The 20,441-nt window shown below is 40.5% G+C and overlaps 1 protein-coding gene across 2 annotated transcripts in view; it reads right to left on the bottom strand.

Annotated features, from left to right (window-relative positions):
* FGD3 (FYVE, RhoGEF and PH domain containing 3) overlaps positions 1 to 20,441 on the bottom strand; it is a 1,715,774-nt gene that overhangs the window by 1,203,492 nt on the left and 491,841 nt on the right. For both annotated transcript variants that reach the window (XM_044078146.1, XM_044078147.1), the window contains exon 5: positions 3,579 to 3,668. In XM_044078146.1, the coding sequence (XP_043934081.1) occupies positions 3,579 to 3,668 (90 nt within the window). The remainder of the gene's footprint in view (positions 1 to 3,578; positions 3,669 to 20,441) is intronic.

The following is a 20,441-nucleotide window of genomic DNA, read 5'->3' on the forward strand; positions in this document are numbered from 1 at the left end:
CAAACACATCCTCCACAACATCCAGAGCAGGAGGTATAGCCAAAGGCCTATGCTGGGGTAAAAACAGAAATTCCCTCAGCCTTTTCCTGGAATCAGAGAAATCCTGACCTTCCCACTTAAAATGCTCCCTCATGGAATGAAGAGTCTCTGAAAAAGAAAAATCCTCAGGAGGAGAAGCAGAAGGAGTAGAATCATCCACATCAGAATCAGAATAAGGAGAATACTCCTGCAAGTCTTCAGCCGAAGACTCAAACATCTGAAGCCTGCTCAAAACTCCCCAACTCAGGTTCCACCCTAGGCCTCTTATCAGGAGGGGGCAAAGAACCTCTAATCAAGGTAATCAAATCTTCTGCCATTTTAAGCATATGCTTCTTGGGCACAGATCCTGAAGAACTAGGAGTGACACCAACTGAAGCTAAACCTGGCCTGCCTCTGGGAGAAGCCTTGGAAACAGAAGGCCTAACCACCCTAGGAAGGGAGGGGAGTATAGTAACCTGAGAAGCCCCTTCAGCCCGGCTTGCCTCCTGGGAGGCCACATCCTGCAATAACAAGGTCTCCCCCTGGGACTCCAGAGAAACCTCCGGTGGAACCACCGGCTCCACCAACACCTCTAAAGAACCGGCGTCCGGTACGGACGACTCGTCTGCCCTGGGCTTAGCTGCTTTATCCTTGCGCTTCTTCGAAGAAGCGGACGTCGGAGCATCCGACGGCATATTGTAATTGCACCGCTTCCCGAAGACTAACCTGGCACAATCTAACCTTCTCTTAATAGTGCGCTTATTGAATCTAGCACAAAAGCGACACCCAACAACGTCGTGCTCAGGCCCTAAACAAGGAATACACAAGGTATGATAATCTCTATGCGGTATCTGCTTCCCACAAGAAATACAGTTATTCACTTTTTCTGACATCCGGTAAACCACTGAGGCAAGAAAAAAACAAAATATTCCCCAACGGGGTACTTAGCCAACTTTGACTCGGTCTGAAACTCCGAATTCGAAAAATTTCAGAACGCCGAACGGCACTTGCAACGCTGCTTCTGCATCGGACCATGCGGCAAAAAAGACTGAGGATATGACGTCGGTCATGCGCATTTGTACCCTGACGTCCTGATGTCAGTCTAATGCGCCTTGACCGACGTCAGCCTTATACTTTGATATTCGGGCCGACCGAGGACAGCGGACTACCCAAGTGTAAGGACTGCAGCAATGTGAGATGAAGAACATCCACCTTTACTCAAGAATATGTGTAATCCCTTTCAAGTTAACATAAGGCAGAGATAAGAGCAACAATAGTTATAAAATGCTAGTACAGAGAGAATCACTTCATCAAGACTACACATTGCAAAGGTAGACCCTTAAAGAATTAACAATTCACTTTACAAACTAATTTCCTTTCAAAAGTATATATTTTTCTTCAGTTTTCCTTAACTTGTGATAAAATTCTTATGTCAGACATTTTTCTAACAATGTAATAATGCAAAAGCACCAATATACTTCCTAATAAAAATTTTGTGATGCCTAAATAGGGAACACAGGTTGTACTTCATCTATGAATTGGGAATATTTAAACATTGCACTTTAAACATAGTACTATAAAAAGAACACCTGGGATCTTCATTTCAGCCCTGCTCCAGGATGTAACATTTCTTATACCCACATGCAGAAAAATGACAACATAAACTTTGCCCATCACATTCATAGGTTCATAGGTGTTTACTAGGATAATGACCACAAGGGCCTTTTTAAACCTAGCCATGCATCCCAAATCTCTGATAAATTCTGATACCCTTGGTTAGTGTAAGCAGGGGCTTAGGAGATGAACCATTTACAGGTTGCCTGTGTCCACTAGAGACATAGGTGCCAAACCAAGGATGAATTTCCTATTCCTCATCCAATTGTCCAGGTTGCACTTGAATTGGGTTAAGGAGGAACTCTGCTTCGCATGGGTGGGGAGCCTGTTCCAGAGTCTGTGGGATACAAACCTGCTCTCCAGAGGTCCTATTTATATCACAGACAAGGTTTAAGTCTTTAGAACGGGCAATTCTGGTGCTGTTTGTTTTTCAGATATGCAGGAGGTCCATCAGAGTTGGGTCAGTGAATGCCCTATATGTCAGGCACAGATCTCCTCTCAAAAGCCCATAGGAAACATAATACAGGGGTTGAGCTTTAAGGTGGTCTGCATAGAACATTTCATTTAAGCCCTGTATTCTTTTAGTGAGAAACTTCTATGGATTTTCCAATTCTTGGATATGCCTGTTGAGGTACATACTAAAGCGAGTATTGTACTCAATGATAGGTCTGACGAATGCTGAATACAGTGGAACAATGACTTCCCTGGACTTAGATGCCATACCCTTGTTTATAGGTTGCTCAGCATAGAATGATTTTCTCACCACTGTAGACACTTGATAGTCAAAGGCTAGATTACTATCCATGTGTGTCCCTAAGTCCCTGACTACTGAGTCAACTCTAAAGAGTGTGTTGTCAATATGATAGTTACCTGGGGTGGATGAATTCCCAAAGGATACTATTATGCATTTGTTGGCATTTAGTGTTAGTTTGTGGCTCTAACACCAGTTGTTTGTCTGTGGCAGCCCCTCCAGGAGAACATTTGTGTCAGAGTGGGATTCAATGACAGCTCCTAATTTGCAAACATCTGCAAATTTAGTCATCCAGAGACCACGGACATTGGCCTTGACTTCAGAGAAGTAAATGCCAAAAAGAAGCAGTCTAAGAACTGATCTCTGAGGAACTCCACGTGTGACTGGCCTGTTTGTAGAGGTGGACTCCCTAATTTTAACTTCCTGGGTCCTGTCTGTGAGCCAGTTGGCTATCCACCAGGTAACCTGCGGGTTTGTACCTAACCTCTTGAGTTTGTCAACAATGCGTGAGTGGGGTATTGTGTCAAATCACTTGGCCAGGTCAAATTAGGTAGTGTGAACCATTTTGCCCTCATCCATTGCTTTGGTGACCTTCTTAAAGAAGTCCACCAGCTTGAATAAGCATGATTTGCCCTTGATGAAACCAAACTGGGTTGGGTCTAGGGTCTGGAGGTTTACTATATCACTATTGATCATTTCCATGATAATTCTTTCCATGGCTTTACATATAAGACTAGTGAGACTTATGGGTCTGTAGTTTCCTGAGTCTGTAGATGGCTCACCTTTGTGCAGAGGGATGACTGTTGCTGTTCTCCATTCATGAGGCACAAAGCCTGTTTGGAGGCTATAGTTAAATTGCAATTCCAGAGGCCATGGAAGGTCATGTTTCATGCTATTTAGAAGGCATCCTGGGATATTGTCTGGGACCATTGATGCAGTGTTCTTGGCCTTACAGAGAGCATTAAGGATCTGTTCTCTAGTGATAGCAGGGGGAGTTATATTTGATGGTATTTCCTGAGGGAAGGTTGAAGGGGAGACAGGGGTAAAGTTGGAGCTGACTTTATTGGCCAGTAGGTTTGCTATATCTTCTGGCTCAGTATAGGAATCACTTTCTATCATGAGTTCTATTACCACAAATAGACTCTAACAGCTGACTATAAACACACAAACCACATATTTTAGAGCATATAAATACCTGGTCCAAAAGATGTAATCGTTTGACATAGGCTTCTTCAGTCTGGAGAAGTTCATTAGCAATGTTAAGTAGTTTCTCTGGCATAGATATCTGCAAATGAGAACTATATATTAGACTGCCATAACATAAATGTCTTAATAAACTTTACTCCAGTTGCAAAAGTCAAATAACAACAGTACAGCTATTAATTTACTTGCATTATACAAACAAATTGTTGCATTATAGACATGCAACTCACAAATGGTTGCATCTGCTTCTTTTCTATATGCTTTAGTGATTGCTGTTCTGGAATCAGTGTAAAGAACAGTGTTAATATGTACAGTACAGTTAAACTTACCATGACAGTAGATGTTCGAATGACCGCTGCTACAGTGGCCTTAGCTATATGAGTTGTATCCGACTAAGGATATAAGAGCCATCCAGCTTCAAAAGCTTCAGGGTACCATTCACTCACCCAAACTTTCAAGCACCTCAAGCTGAGGTGACTAAAACACAAGTTTGCGTGTGAAGTCCTTCATAGTTTTCCAGAGAGCAGACAGAGGTAGGGATACAAAAAAATGTCGACAACCTGGCATAAAGGAACACCAAAAAACAATACTGGTATGGTAAGTTCAACTTACATAACTGTACTATGTTATTCATACCGATCACTGCTACAGTAGCCTTAGCTATATAGGAAGATTACCATAGCTAACTATATTTGTGAGGAGGAAGTAAAATAGTCCAGGAGCCCATGGAGAATGGTCCTAGCAAACCTTGCTCTAGTCCTAGAGAAGGAATCAAGCTTATAGTTCTTTGTTAAAGTATGTACTGAGGACCAAGTAGCAGCTTTTAGAATACATCTAGAATCCAACCCTTTCCAAAAAGCCATACATGAAGCCAAAACCATGGCAAAGTGGGCCTTGACTCTGCCTGGAATAGATTTGACATAGTGAGTTTAACAAAAGGGAATAGCCTTAGACAACCATATAGACATAGTCTACTTTGACACAGGTTGTCCCTTCATCTTATCTTCAAAAGAAATTAATTGATCTAATAATATGAAAGATTTAGTTCTTTCAAGACAGTACCTGAGTTGTCTGTGGACATCCAAGGTATGGATTATCCTTTTTCCCTCATTATTAGGTTCAGGAAAGAAAATGGGGAGATGGATAGTTTGGCTTAAAGTAAACTTGGATACTACTTTAGGCATAAAAGAAAGTTTAGTCCTCAAATAATTCCTATCCTTATGGAAAATGAGGTAGGGTTGACACATGATAAGAGCTTGTAAATCAGATACCCTTCATGAGGTCAGAGCACTCAGTAAAACTATTTTCATTGCTACAAATCTTAAGTTAGACAGATTAGCTGGTTCAGATTTAGAAAGTGTTAGATTCTCTATCACAATATACAGATCCCAAGTAGGGGCCACAGGCTTATTTGGAGGTCTCTTATACAACCCCCCCTTTCAAGACCATTTTGACATGAGACTGCCTTGTAAGAGGAGGGTCCATGGGCAGACATGGTGAAATGACAGATAAATGAACCCTGACAGACCAATAAGCAAGGACATAGGATAATAACTCACACAAATGTAAAACCAGAGCACAACTAGCTCTTTGTGGGTGCTGGTTATGTTGGTGGCACCAACTAGAAAACCTTTCCCACTTGATAATATATGGCTTTTTAGTAATAGGTTTTCTTGCCTCCATTAGTACCTGCTGCATGTCCCCAGAAAACAGGTGCCTATAAGGAATTATGACCCTAGCTTCAGGTAGTCAAATGAAGATGACTGATGCTGGGGTGTATCAAACACCCCTGTTCATGTAAGAGTACATCCATTCTGTGAAGAAATTGCGGTAATTACCCCTGGCTATTTCCCAAAGCAGGGAGGGCCACAGTTGCCTAGGCCAGAACAGAGTCATAGCAATAGTCTTGGTGGATTCATTCTGAATTTTCAGAAGTACCCTGGATATTACTGGAAAGGGTGGAAAGGCATACAGGAACATTCCTGTCCAAAGAAATGAAATGTCATTTGTCTTCCAGGCCTTCTTGCTTGGAGTCCTAGAACAGACTTTTGCCAGTTGATTGTTCAAAGAGGAGACAGAGAGGTCTACTTGAGGAACTCCCCACAAATCGATCAAATCTTGGAAGACCCCTGATCTAGTTTCCATTTGTGAGGGTCTGCCCAGGTCCTGCTCTGCTTGTTTGCCACACACTTTTGCTCTGACAGAATGTAGGATGCCTGTAAAGTGAGAGTGTGCTGTGAAGCTATATCCCAAACTAGCATGGCTAGTCTGCAGAGGGGGTACAATCTGGTTCTCCCTTGCTTCTTGACTTACCACATGACTGTGGTATTGCCTGTAACCACTTGAAGAGGTCCCAGGGACCAAAGATAGTCCAAACATTTGAGTGCCTTGATCAGAGCAAGCATCTCCTTGATATGTAAGTACTTGCAACTGTCCCTTAAGTCCCACCCCCCTGCACTTTTAACCTTCCTGAAACTGCTCCACAAGTAAAATCTGAAGAGTCTATGGTAACTGACTGCTTTGAAGCAGGGAGGGAGAAGGGGAGACCTGCATTTATGGATATCTGTTGTATCCACCACACAATTTCTCTTCTGACAATACCCAGTACTGGAATCTGAAAAGATAAAGGGTGTTGATGCTGGGACTAAAGAGATTTCAGATTCCCTATAACTTTTTCATGTGGAGTCTTTCCAGGGTTATCATGAGAATCATAGATGCCAAGACAACTAAAATCCTGAGTGGAAAACTTTAGAAATAGATCTAAATAAAAATATATTTTTGCTGTGAAAGAAATGCTCTTTGAACTGAGGTGTCTAGTTTACATCCCAGGAACACATTTCTGTGTGAGAGAGTCAAGAAAGACTTGTTTGTGATACTGCCAAAATTCAAAATTATGTTCTCTTGGAATCCCAGCTTGTGGAAGAAATCTCTCACCCAACAGGGAAACTCTGCAAAGAAATGCAAGTTGTCAGAGTCTGGAAAAATCTGAGTACCTTGTAGCCTGCAATATGCTATATCTGGAGCTAGACATTTTGTGAACAATCTTGGTGCAGTGAATAGTCCAAAGGGTAAGGCAGAGAACTGATAATATGATACAGATACACAAACTCTTAAGAAAAGCTTGAAGTCTGTTTGAACAGAGATATAATGATAAGTGTCATTTAAGTCTAGTGCTACCAGGAAACTTGAAAGATGAAGAAGAGGTGTCAGGATGATAAATAACATAATTTTGAATTTTGGCACTATCACAAACAGGTTTAGGAAAGAAAGATGCAGAACTGGTCTCAAAACATTTTCTTTTTTTGGAATAGGAGTATCCTTGAATAAACCTGCTTTCCCACCTGGGAGGGGGGACCTGGTTTAATCACTCCTTAGGAAAGTATGTGATGAAGAAAAGATGGAAAGAAATGAGTCTGCTCCGCAGGATGGAGAATGATCCCCTCGAATAGAAGAATTTCCTCCCAATACCATCTGTAACCGATATGAATGATTTTCTGGACCCATTTGTATGAAAACAATCTGTTGCCAAAGAGAAGAAGGCATATTCTGACTTAATAAAAGAGAAAAGAGGCCGGGATAGGAGGAGTCAACAAGGTCTCTTGAATGATCATTCAGACTTGTTAAGAGATGTTAGAGACTTCTTTTTGAAACGTTCTTATCACTTCATCTTAAACGTCTGTTTACCTGAATTCTGTTGAGACAGCTTATTTTAATTTTTGCTAAAACTGGATGAGAAGAAAGAAAATCCCTTAGAAAATTTGAAAAAGAAGGGCTGGAAAATCTTAGAGAGCCCCTGCTTCAGCTTGCCCCTTTCATCACACTTTTTGATCACCTCTGCAGCACTGGGGCCAAACACTATATATCTATCCAAAGGAGAACTCAAAATCTCATTTTTACATCATCTGGGAGATTCTGAAAATGTAGCCATGCAAACTTCATAAAAAAGTACCAGTTCCATAGACCTGGAAGAAGTATCAACAGATTCATAAACACACTGCAAACAATGAGTAGTGTGGCCTATGCAAAAGGAAAAACTAAGTAATTTAAAGCAGATTTTCCCTCAGTAGAAGTAATTGTAGATTCAACATTCCTCATTATTTCACAATATGTCAAAACAAACTTTAAAAAATAAACCTGATAATTCAAAATTCTGAAAATCAAGGTTGCAGAACTATGCACTTTTTACCCATAACTAATAAATAATTTTCCCATCCTTATCAGAAAGAATAGTATTGGAATTAACTAGCTGCTTATCAACAGTGGGATCAATTGGTCGACTAACAGGAAAATTGAAGCAGCAACACACACATCCTCTTCTTCTGGAAACTCCTTCTGTAACAACTCTGTATTTTCTGAGCGGCTGAGAAATTTTGTGTTTTGCTACTACAGACACTGGCATATTGTAGCAATTGCCTCACAGAAAAAGAACCCCCCCACAGGGAAAATTAGAAACTGAGCTTTGCTTTGAGCCTGAATCAGAAATCTACGAAATAAAACCGGAATCCTTCCCTTTATCTTCTTGTTCAGATTCAGAATCTTTAATTTCTTCATTAAAAAATGATTCCCTCATTCTTTTACCAGAAACTACTTTACAAGAAAGACCTATAGCCTGAATTAAACCCTGAACCAGACCTAGTAAACTACTCCTGCCTACATTTGAGGAGGAGTAGATACATGCTTGTTTTTCTGTTTCTTTTTATCAAGGAAAATGGGGCTGACCATGTTAATAATGGCAGCGGCTGCTTCCCCATGGATGGGCACAACATTCTAGCACAACAGGGAAATCCCCTCTCCCAGGACCAACAAAAGTGGTTCTTCCTTGGCCACTGAGAGGTCTCCAATAGCTGCAGAAGACATGGTTAACCCCTGGTCCATACTGGCTGTAAGTGATACACCAGAGGGATCCAAGGTAAAAGATGAGTGGTGTGAGGTACAACAAATGGCCACAGCAGAGTCATCCATCTTTGGGTAAGACAAACTGCTACATGCTGTGGTAGCAAAGGATATTTGCTTCATTTGTTTTCTTTTTGTAGCTGAAAAAAGGACAGATTGTGGAACTAGTAGTTTGTTCCATGATCGTGCCAAAAATGACCCTTCTTTTCCAAGGAAGACAGACAGCAAATGCCGGTAAAACTACGAGTCCAGAAAAGCTACTTTTTTGTTTGCAGAAAAAACACAGCAAAAGGCCCTTTGAAACACTATGCCAACTCCACCAAGGAAAAATAAACACAATTTCTCCACAGAAAATTTCAGTTAGTTAACATTATTTTTAAACTGGCAGAAATATCAAGTGCTATGTTTAAAAGTACATTACAGTCTCAAGGCAATCCATTATAACACAACACCCCTAGCTTTAAAATAACTTAATTGAAGAGAAAAATAATAAAACATCAATACATTTAAGAAAATGCAAGTTTTTTTTTCCTTCAAGGGGAACGTATCTGCCCTGCAAAGGAAAAAAAACAAGCCAATCGTATATCATCAAAAGCCTTAGAAGAGTGTAGTCTTCTGTGGCAGTGAAGTTCTGAAGGGCTCTGAATGCAAACTTGTCTTTTAGTCAGCTCAGCTCAAGCTGCTTGACAGTTTGGGTGTGTGGAAAGCACCTTGAAGTTTTGAAAGCTAGCCAGCTGTTATATCCTTGGCAGAATATAACTAATATAGCTAAGTCTACTGTAGCAGTGATCAATATGATGAACATTAGTAGGACCTAATAGTACAATGGTGATAATCTACGATTGAGAGGCATGATAAGCCACAATGAGCATATCTCATTAGCAACTAAATATCAACTCACTGCATCAGTCACTGCACTGTTAGACATAGCTCTGCTAGTGTTCTCCGTACTAGCCCATGTAGCACAGTTGCAAATAAACCTTCAATACACACACTCACACATATAAAAAGCTGCAATCATTCTTGTACACACACACACACACACACACACACACACACACACACACACACACACACACACACACACACACAGATGGCTTCATAATACTGTGGCAATAACAGCCCTGCTGCCCAAGTAGCATAGTAGCTACTCTTTGAATTCCTCTGCCAAGATATTCCACTGTTGAAGAAATTTCTTAGGACAAGAACACGGGTAATTTGCATTAGTCATGCCTCCAGACTGCTGTGTTTGTGTGTGGCCTTCAACAGTAACATTATTGTAGAGTTGCAGGCCAGCACCTTCAGACCACTGTAGCAGTTCTGCTATCTCTGAGTCTCACAGGAATAAAGCTAAGAGAAAGCCTGCACAGGACAGGTTAATGCACAGCATTATGACTTTCAGAATCACAGGAAATATCTTTTTGTAAAACTGCTACTTAGTGTTTTGTTTTTCAGTTTCTTTAGAATTGTATTTTTAATTTTGCATTCATTGTTTCCTATTAAAGCAAAACATACAAAACAGACAACTAAACACGGCCAATGATCAGAAATTGAATTGAGCACCAAATAAGATAAAAAGAAAGAACTTTAATAAATAAGTGACCGGTTTCATGTACTAGACACTTCTTCAGATTAAATACAATCAATCAAAACCAATTGCATTTAAATACCATACATTAAACAAACAAAATGACCAATCAAAACAGGACAAAAAAGCTCATTCATAAAAGCATATGACTTTATAGGAGCCAATTGTAGCACGTGTTAATTTTGTCAGTTTAAATATGGTGGAGGGAGTGTTAGGCATGTTTCTGTGTGGTAAATGCTGCTACTGTAATTTGGTTGAGAGTAAAAACACTCCAGACACAGGGATTGCCTATTCCTTTAAGGTTAGGGCTGACTGTAATACTAGGGACCTTGTTTATCTTGCATACTGTGCTCTATGTAAAAGTTTTTATATCTGAAGAACTAATAGGTCTTTGAAATGTAGGATTAGAGAATGTTTACCATATGTGGAAATATAATCTCTCTTGTTCCCTTGTGAAATGTGTTATTAATGAGGGCAAAACACATTATTTTGGGTTTCTAGTAATTGATAGGTTGTTTTGCATGGGACACTTAGTTGATTTAAGTAATAAGACTGAGACATTGGAAACACATTGGATTATTTTGTTGTGAGTAGTCAGAGGGTCCAGTCTAAATGAACATGTACTTCTGAAGCCTATGTTAAAATCTTGTAGGCTTGCTAAATAAGTGTTTTTTTTTATTTCTAGCTGATTATTTTTTACTGTATTTTGAATTTCTGTGTAATTTTGGAGATGCGGTTCAATGCTGCTCTATGAAGTATTATGCTTCGCTTTTATGATTGAGCTTTTTGGTGTTCGATTCACTTCTTGAACCTTGGCTGTGTTTAGGTGTCCATTTTGTATGTTTTTGACTTGTTTATTTCTCAGTCACCTATTTATCCTCAGTGGTACTTTTTCTTTTATTTCCTATTAAATGTTAGCATAGAAAATGTATTATTTGCAACAAAGTACAAGCTGTTTCCACAGCACCCATATTTAACTCAGTGAAGTAATGTTAAAGTATGATTAATATGCAAACTTCTTTTAACATTATTATCATATTTTTATTACCCTGTAGAATACCTTGACTTTATTTCAGTAATAAAGATTCCTTTTAATGATTTCCATAAAATTAATCCCTGTGGCATTAAACTTGTTGCTTATGAGTCCTTTAAAATTCCCTGTGCAAAGTACAAAGACTTGCTGACTACTGTTATCACATGATGATCAACAGAGAGGGAATTATGAACCCACTTTTCAAGTCTATAACAGCATTCTCATTTTGGAGTGGGGTATTGTCTATGTTATATGCTGGAGGAGGAGCAGTCTACCAAATGTGACAATATTTTAGTACAACAGGAATTTATATGAGTGTAAGTTCTTGCTGAAGGACATGTGCATCAGAGGGGGACTTGACACTGACTCCCAGGTTACAGTTGGTTGCACTAGTGATTAATCAGAGATCTTTGTTCTTGGTCTGGAGATCACAAAAGTCAATGTGAAAAAAAAAAAGCACTCCCAGCCCTAAGCCCCATGTGACACTGCTGGTCAACTTCATAGTCTCTGATGAGGCACCTGCTATCTGCACCATATGGGTTCTGTCCTTTAGCCAATTTGTTATTCATCTTACCACATAGGGAGGGATTTTTGTAATGTACTAAGCTCACTAACTATGCTAGCATGGAGGATGCTGTCAAACACCCTGGCCAAATCAAGGTACACTGTGTGGACAGCATAACCATTGTCAACAGCTTCAGTTGCCCTTTCAAAGACATTTATCAGATTGTTTAGATGGAATTGACCCTTGACACAGCCAAACTGCTGTGAGTCTAGCCTAATCAGATTTTAAAAATTATAGTTTATGCAAATAAGACTCATGAGGTGAAGGGCCTATAATTCCCAGGGTCAGTGGGAGTTACCCTTGTAGAGCAGTATCTCTATTGCTGTGCACCAAACCTCTGGGACAAAGCCAGTAGCTAATCTCAGGTTAAATACTTTAAGGATTGGCCCTTCCAGGGTTTGTTTAGTACTGTTTATTAAGCTGCCTGGTATGTTACTGGGTGCTATGGAGGAAGAATTTTTAGTCTTGGAGAGGAACTTCAGTACATGCTATTTTGTGATAAGGGAGAGAGAGATTCAGGAATAAGATGGCTTTGGAAAGTCACCCCTGAGGGAAAATTCACACTGCCTTTCTCTACTAGTATGCTAGCAATACCTACTGGGTCACAGTAGGTGGTATCATTAGGAATAAGATAAGAGCAATGTTGGGTGTTATTTCTTAGTTTTGTAACATAGCTAAAGAATGATTTGTAATTCTCATTAGCTTTACATGCTAACCTAAGTTTGTGGGCTACTTTTGTTAGTCTAATAGTAATTTTCATGTTTTCAGTCAGTTTTCTGAGGTTATATTTGACATGGGGGTATTTAGATCTGCCGTATAAGCTCTTTTACTATGGGATTTATTAATGCTAATGGACCATCTGGGTGAATGTTTTAAAATTTTCCATTATACTTAGATCTTGCTGGGACTGTCAGTTTTATACATTTATCTAAGTGGGCACAGAAGTCCTTTGTGAAGCTACCTGACGTGACAGCATCTCGGGTGATGGAGTGACTGCTGAAACTTTGTCATAAAATTAGATGAAATTAGCATGTTTGAAATTCTTGAATTCAAATATATTGGTTTCAGCAGGTTTAGAGATTTTTAAGGTGTAGTTCATTAGTTTATGATCTAACTTAACCAAAGAATGCAATATTAAGGGAATGTAGTAAATGAAGAAGCAATATTCACAATATTTATAAAGACCAGGTCAAGAATATTATGCCCTTCAGTGGGCTTTGTAACAGTCTGATTCAGGAAGCCTTTGTTTTCAAATCTTAAAACGTTTTATATATATATATATATATATATATATATATATATATATATATATCCTGCATTGGAGGTACAGATACTACAGTATATTGTGGGGTAGTTAAAGTCTCTCAAATAATGACATTCCTATTTATAGGGAGTTCATCAACTATACTGAGGAACCTTACATGATTTTCAGGAAACACAGATTATGTCCTATAGCAGGCTATAAATTTATAGTTGGCCCTATGTATTTTCATTTGGAGATCAGTGAGTGCCATTCCTAAGTCTCTGGGAGTCTGTCTAGGGCTGATATGGTCCCTAATAATTATGGAGATGCCACTATATTTGCTGTCTGGTCTGAAGGCATCCAAGGTGCAAAACCCAAGTATGGAGGGAGTGACATCTAAACATTCAAACCAAGTGTATGTAAAAAAATGCAAGAAAGATAAAGTCAGGCTAGAATATTTACTGTGTAATACCTTACACCTCCTGTAGTGGAGGCTCATAAGATATATACAAGTGACCCCTTAAGGACATACCAACGTTTCAACAACATGGCTTATGAATGCCCATGACTTTTTACTTTTGATGTCTTTATGAATATATTCAGGCCAGTAAAGCCAAATCCCACAACCTGCAGACATGCTGCGTTTTTTTTTTCTGACCTCATTAGTACAGCATAAGTAGATTGTTTGGATATACATTGGGAACACAAGCTTAAAATCAAGCCTTATGTCCATAAAAATAAGAGTTCTTGCAAAATATCCTGAATAATATCCAAACAAAAGGGGAAAAAGGTCACAAAGACAAACAATTCTGTAAAAACTACGAGAAAAGACCCATCCAGGCAGGAGTCTTCATTGTGTAATACCTTAAACCTCCTGTAGTGGATACCCTTGGGATGTATACATTTGCACATGCCACATGGGTTTCAACTACAAGAGGTTTAAGTATTACATAGTGAAGACTCTAGCCGACAGATCATAATACTGACACATCAAAATACATAACTTATAATACTGACAAAAAAAACACCCAACGCCCACATTAAATTAATGATGAAAAAGGCAAACGGTCTATTTTTCAACCAGTTTAAACCAAAAATAAAACAGACAAAAAAAACCCCTAATAATACCAAAAGACTTGCTCTGGGTTTCAGAAAGAAATCCAGAACTCCTGATATAGCTGTGATGAAAAGGTTGTCTTTCGAAAATGTGCAGAACTGTGGACACATTATTTGCAATGAGGAAAGACATCATTATTGGTTAATTTGCATGTCTCTGAATCACTTTTAACTAATGTGAGTGCTAATCAGTACTTTCTTGCAGTAGTTTAACACTGGTGATCATCACATCATGTCAGCATAGGCACACACACACACACACACACACACACACACACACACACACACACACACACACACATTCATTCCATACATCACACAAACACATCCTTCTCCCAACCTGATGGCACTCACAGACATACTCACGCATTCACCCATTCACCCATACAGACCCATGCACACACACAACCTACACTCTAACTATTCCCCCCATCTCTTCCCAGGTAGACACACAATCAGACATGTAGCCCCTCACACACACACATGCACACCCCACCCTAACACTGCCTGACAACTCCTCTGCACTTAACTCTACTACAATGGATGAATATGCCCTTTTGGTTGTGTTCATTAACATACGTGGCAAGCAGCAGCAATGCTAACTTATGCTTGCAGTTTCTGGGGAGAGCACATGGATAATTATCACATGCCTCTTCTAGAGAATGCCTCATTAGTATCTATCACAGTCACGGAAACAGACCAAAATGATGATACGTGTTTTTATGCAAAAGTAATGTATTAGGGCTGTTTTTGTATGAGGAAAGGTTACAATGAGACGTAAACATTGATTACTTCTCATAGTAACTTTCTGAATTCACACTATCATTTGAATAGTAGCAGTGTTATGGAAAGAGTTTTAATAAGGTAAGGTGTAGGGTCAGGGTTAGGATTAACACATATTACTAACACTGCAACTAACACTTGTACTACTACAGAAGATAGACTCCAACACACACAAACACACACAATCAACAAATATGCATGACACAAAAGCCATTTCCCTATTTAACCTTTACTATAACCCTAACACTAATCCAGTTACCTGTGTCTGCATTATGAACTGTCACTAAAATGAACTGTTTGTATTCTGATATTGCCGTTCACACTATCTGTATTATTAACTGTAATCATAACAACACACACATCTATGAGTTTATAATGAATAATTGCCAGTGAGTTTGATTGAAACAAAAAACATTGAACAGACTCACTAGAGATTACCAGTAATTGCCACTAAAACATTGTAAAAAATAATTACAAATCTAAACCAATAGATTTCATTTTCTTCACCCCTACACCCCCAAAAATTAAAAATACTAACTCTAGGATCACACAAACTCGAAAAAAGGTTAAAAAACTTGAATTATTGTAATGGTCTATTTAACGAACTTTGATAACCAAATGATATCACGTACCTTTAACTCATCCGTAACTCAGTCTTATTCTAGTCCTATGACTTCCAGTTTCTCCTTACAGGTCTTCTATTACTATTCTTGATTCTTTCGCCCACAGCTACTGACTAGACACAAAGTCCCCTTTCACAAAGGCAAATTCGCTCTCTCTTCCTTTCTGTCTGACTGGGCTTCTCACAACCCTCTTTATATCACTTTCGGTAGCTCATTAAAAAGCCTGATGTATGAAGCTGGTTTAGAGAAGTTTTGGATGATGATTAATAAAGAGATGAAGGAATTTATTTAGAATGGAAGAGGGTATGAGATAAGTGGGATATGGTAATTATCCCCTTAGAACAAAGTGATTTAGGATTACCAGATTAGATGGTATACTTTAGAGTTACACAGTTAAGGATAATATACATAACAAGGGGAAAGTTATAAATCAAAGAGAAAAGGGATGATGATGAAATAAATAGCTGTGTGGGAGTGATGAAGAGAAATAAAGAAAGAAGGATTTTGGATGTAGGCCCTTAACAATAATATCAGCAACCATACAAAGCATTACATTCATAAAGAAAGAAAAAGGATACTTTTTCGTTATCGGGGCAACACTTATAAAATGGTAGCACTCGCACAACTTTAAGCGCTGAAGTAGTTGTTTCGAAAGTCCAAGAAACAGACATGAAGCACCCTTTTTTTCCTGCCATGTAATGACTGAAACTGAAAAATGTAAGAAAAAAATGGGAGCTCTGACTGGTCAAACCGACAACTGTCATGTTTGTCCTATACTAAATAATTTACGAGTATTTCCTTTGTTTTCCCTATTAAGGACTAAACTGCTGATTCATAGGTTCATAGGTTCATAGGTTCATACTAGGCTATCTGCCCTAGGGCATTTATAAGCCTAGCCAGAATGTGTTTGGCTTTCGCCACCCATTTTAAATTTATTTTGCTATGCCCTTTTTCAAGGTTAGTATACTGTGCCTCTATCTAACAGTGACACAGAAGTGATACCCGGGGTAAACCTACGATCTCCCATCCACTCAACAAGATTCCTCTTGAAGAGAGTCAATGAGGGACTCTGCCTAACCTGGACTGGGATTTTATTCCAGAGTGAAGGGAGCCTCTGGGTTATGAATCTGTCCCTCCAGCATGTCCTATTTATTTCAGTGCTGAGGTTCAAGTCTCTCGAGCGCGTAGCTCGATGGGATTTGGATTTTCTGAGGTGCAGCATGTCCATTAATTCCGGGTTGGACATGGCTTTATACGTCAGGCACAGATCGCCTCTGAACAGGCGGTATGCCACTGAGTAGAGCTGGAGTTTCTTTAACCGGGCAGCATATGGCATCTGTTTGAGCCCTTTGATCCTCTTGGTGAGGTACTTTTGGGGTCTTTCCAGTTGCTGCAGGTGTCTGGTAAGGTACATCCCAAAAGGGGCATTGTACTCAATTATGGGCCTGATGAGGGATGAGTAAAGAGGCACGATGACCTCCCTGATCTAGATGTGAATCCCTTCATGATTAGGTGGGCTATATAAAATGTTTTTCTAACCACTTTGGCCACGTGGTTGTCAAATGAGAGATTGCTATCAACTTGGGTCCCCAGGTCCCTAATTACTTCTTCTGTACTTAATGGATTTCCACCTATGTGGTAATTTGTGGGCACTTTGTTTTTGCCAAAGGGGATGACTATACACTTTTTGGCATTTAGCTTGAGGCCATGGCTCTGGCACCAGTTGTCTGTTTCTATGAGGCCCTTTTGGAGGATGCTTGTGTTGGCTGGAGAGTCGATTATGGCGCCCAGTTTGCAGTTATCTGCGAACTTGGTCAGCCACAGTCCTTCCGTGTTGGCCTGTACCTCCGAGAAATATATACCGAACAAGAGAGGTCCCAGGACTGAGCCTTGTGGGACACCACTTGTAACTGGTTTGGAGTCTGACATGGCTCCAGCAATTCTAACCATGTGGGTTCTGTCCTTGAGCCAGTTTGCAATCCATCTAGTGACATAGGGGTTTATATTTAAGTTGGTGAGCTTATCTATAATGCCCGAGTGGGGTATTGTATCAAAGGCTTTTGCGAGGTCCAGGTAGGCTGTGTGGGCCACCTTCCCCTCGTCAATGGCCTTGGTGACTGTTTCAAAGAAATCAACCAGGTTTAAGAGGCAGGATCTGCCCTTAACAAAGCCGAACTGGGTAGGATTCAGTGTTTGTAGGTCCCCAATATCTTTATTTATGAGGTCCATGATGATCCTTTCCATAGCTTTGCAGACCAAGCTAGTCAGGCTTATGGGGCGATAGTTTCCAGGATCCGTTGAGGCACCACCTTTATGGAGAGGGACCACTGTTGCTGTATGCCACTCTTTGGGCACATATCCTGTAGTAAGGCTGAGATTAAACAGTAGTTTTATGTTTGGGTTTAGCTCTTCTTTGAGTTCATGTAGGACGCAGCCTGGGACACCATCTGGTCCCATTGATGCTGTGTTTTTTGCTTTGGAGAGGGCGGCTCTTACCTGAGCATCTGAGATGTCAGGGGGGCAGCACTCTGCTGGGATAGATATTTGCCCTTTTGGTGGGGAGGGGGGGGGGGAGTTTGCACTGAACCTGTCAGCTAGGATGTTGGCAATGTCTGTGGGTTCGGTGTATTTTTTGTCATTTTGGACTAATTCTGTGCATATCTGGGAATTACCACCCAGGTTCCTAACATAACTAAAGAAAGCCTTGTGATTATCCTTAGTGTCCTGTGCAATTTTTCTCTCAAAGCTGGCCTTAGACAATTTTATGTGTGCCCGTAGTTTTTTGCTAATACTGATCAGTGATGCCTTCCCTTTTTGGGATTTTGCTTTATCATTTAGTAGCTTCCTCCTTCTATTGTATAGTTTGTTTATGGCTGGGGTCCACCAAACAGGACGTCTGCCTTTGGAGGATTGGGTCTTGGTTTTATTTGGGATCGCATGATCCATGCATTCCTGAAGGTGTTCCTAGAATGCGTTTATAAAGGATTCTGCGGTCTGGGCCGTATTTTCCACAGGCCCGGGGGCTTTGAAGGATTCCACCTCAGTTTTGAGGAGTGTAAAATTTGCTTTAGAGAAGTTTTTCACTGTGGTTTTCTGGGCAGGGGTGGGGTCGGGATGTGAATATCAAGTGAGATTAGTTTATGGTCTGATCTTACCAGTGAGGGATACACTTCTGGTCTGGAGCATAGAGTCCCCATGTTGGTGATGATCAGGTCCAGTATGTTTTCTCCTCTTGTGGGAGTGGTAACAAGTTGTTCCATAGCATTTGAGTTTATAAATTCTAGGAACCTTTGGGCTAGGGTGTTAGAGCTAGAGTAATGCTCCCAGTCTATGTTTGGGTAGTTGAAGTCGCCCAATATAATGGTGTTTGGAGAGACCTTCATATTTTCCAGTGTTCTCAGGAAGGCCGAGTGGGGTTCCTGGGTTTGGGAGGGTGGTCTGTAGCAGGCTATAAACTGGAAGGCAGTTTTACCCACTGTTAGTTGCACATGGATAGTCTCTGATGCTTCGTGCTTTGCCACCAACCTGGAGGTGTGGGTATCTTTGATGAATATCGATACTCCCCTTCCTTTTGTGGTTTGGTCCAAGTTTTGGGGCCGAAAAGCATGGTATGAGGTATAACCTGGTAGTGCTGGGGTGCTCTCAGGAGCCCTGAACCAGGTTTCTGTTACTGCACAGATATCGATGTTCTCCATGCTAAGGAGAGTTTCGAGTGCGTGCATCTTGAGGTTTAGACTTCTGGCGTTGAGTAGCATTACTCTTAGTTTCTTATCCCATGTGATACCTATGGAGGTGGGTTTGTCTTTTGAGCCTTGCCTAAAAAGGCACTATGGGGGTGGCAAGAGCCTTTGCCAATATCCGAAAGCCCAGGGTGACAGGTGCAAGCTGTCCCTAGTGAAGCATCGTGGCTTGTCGAGCATATCATCCCAAGCTGACAGGCATTGGATCCCCTTTGAATGACACCAGTACTTAAGCCAATTGTTGAAATTGATCATCTTGTCTTCATACTGTGGCATCATTCTTGGTGAGGGTAAGATGCTACTCAAGGTCAGGGTCATACTGGCCTGGGCTACATGCTCAGAGAGCTCCTTTATGTCTCTTTTCATGTAGTCCAGGGAGGTACGTCTCAGGTCATTCACACCAGCATGGACAATGACTGAGTCATATTTGTACTTGCCTTGGAGTGACCTGAGTGCTTGTGTTATGTGGCAGATCCTAGCACCCGACAGGCTGCACACCGTGACCCTCTCCTTGTTCAGCCTGGTGAGCGGGACGTCAGTGTGCCTGACGATAGAGTCACCTATTACAAGTGTATCAGGTGTGTTGTTTAGTCTTAAGGGCTGTGACTGTTTGGCACACTGGCTTTGTGAGATATATGTTGCACGTGTTTTGTTTTGGGGTAGCGGCTGTTTGGGTGTCTGCTTTGGAGGTCTCTGCTGCTTCGGCAGATCTTTATTTAGAGCCTCCGAGTATGTTTTTGTGTGATTATGTGTTTGGTTTGCTGTCGTGGTAGGTCTATGTGAGACTGGAATTGTAGTGAGTGTGGTTTCCTTTTCCTCCTGACTGGTTTTGCCAGTACTGAGTTGAGAGAGCTTAGCCTCCAGTTTGGCTATATGGTTGCATCTCTCACATGTGTTGGAATTTGTTGGGAGGAGGAGAGGGTTGTCTGTGTACATGAGGCAGTTGTAACATTGCCTCAAGATTCCCAGATTCACCAGCTGGACCGGAGAGGAGATTGACAACTGACCTTTGGACATGCTAGAATAATATTGGGAATTCCTTAATAATTGAAAACCAGGGCCAGTGGGGAGTGAGGGTGTAGTGCTTTTAATTTTTAGTGCTGACTTATATAATTGCTTTAGTGAGCAAGTGCCAGGTAACTTAAGTGCAATGTGTTACAGGTAACTTAAATGCAAAAATGACAAACAGTAACTTTCTTTCAAGTGAAACAAGGAAATAAGTACAGTAAGCAATGCAGATATCACTAGTGATCCACAGAAGTGCTGAGAAG

The sequence above is a fragment of the Protopterus annectens genome, chromosome 7.part0 (assembly GCF_019279795.1).
Source record: "Protopterus annectens isolate FY-2018-M chromosome 7.part0, PAN1.0, whole genome shotgun sequence".
NCBI lineage: Eukaryota > Metazoa > Chordata > Ceratodontiformes > Protopteridae > Protopterus > Protopterus annectens.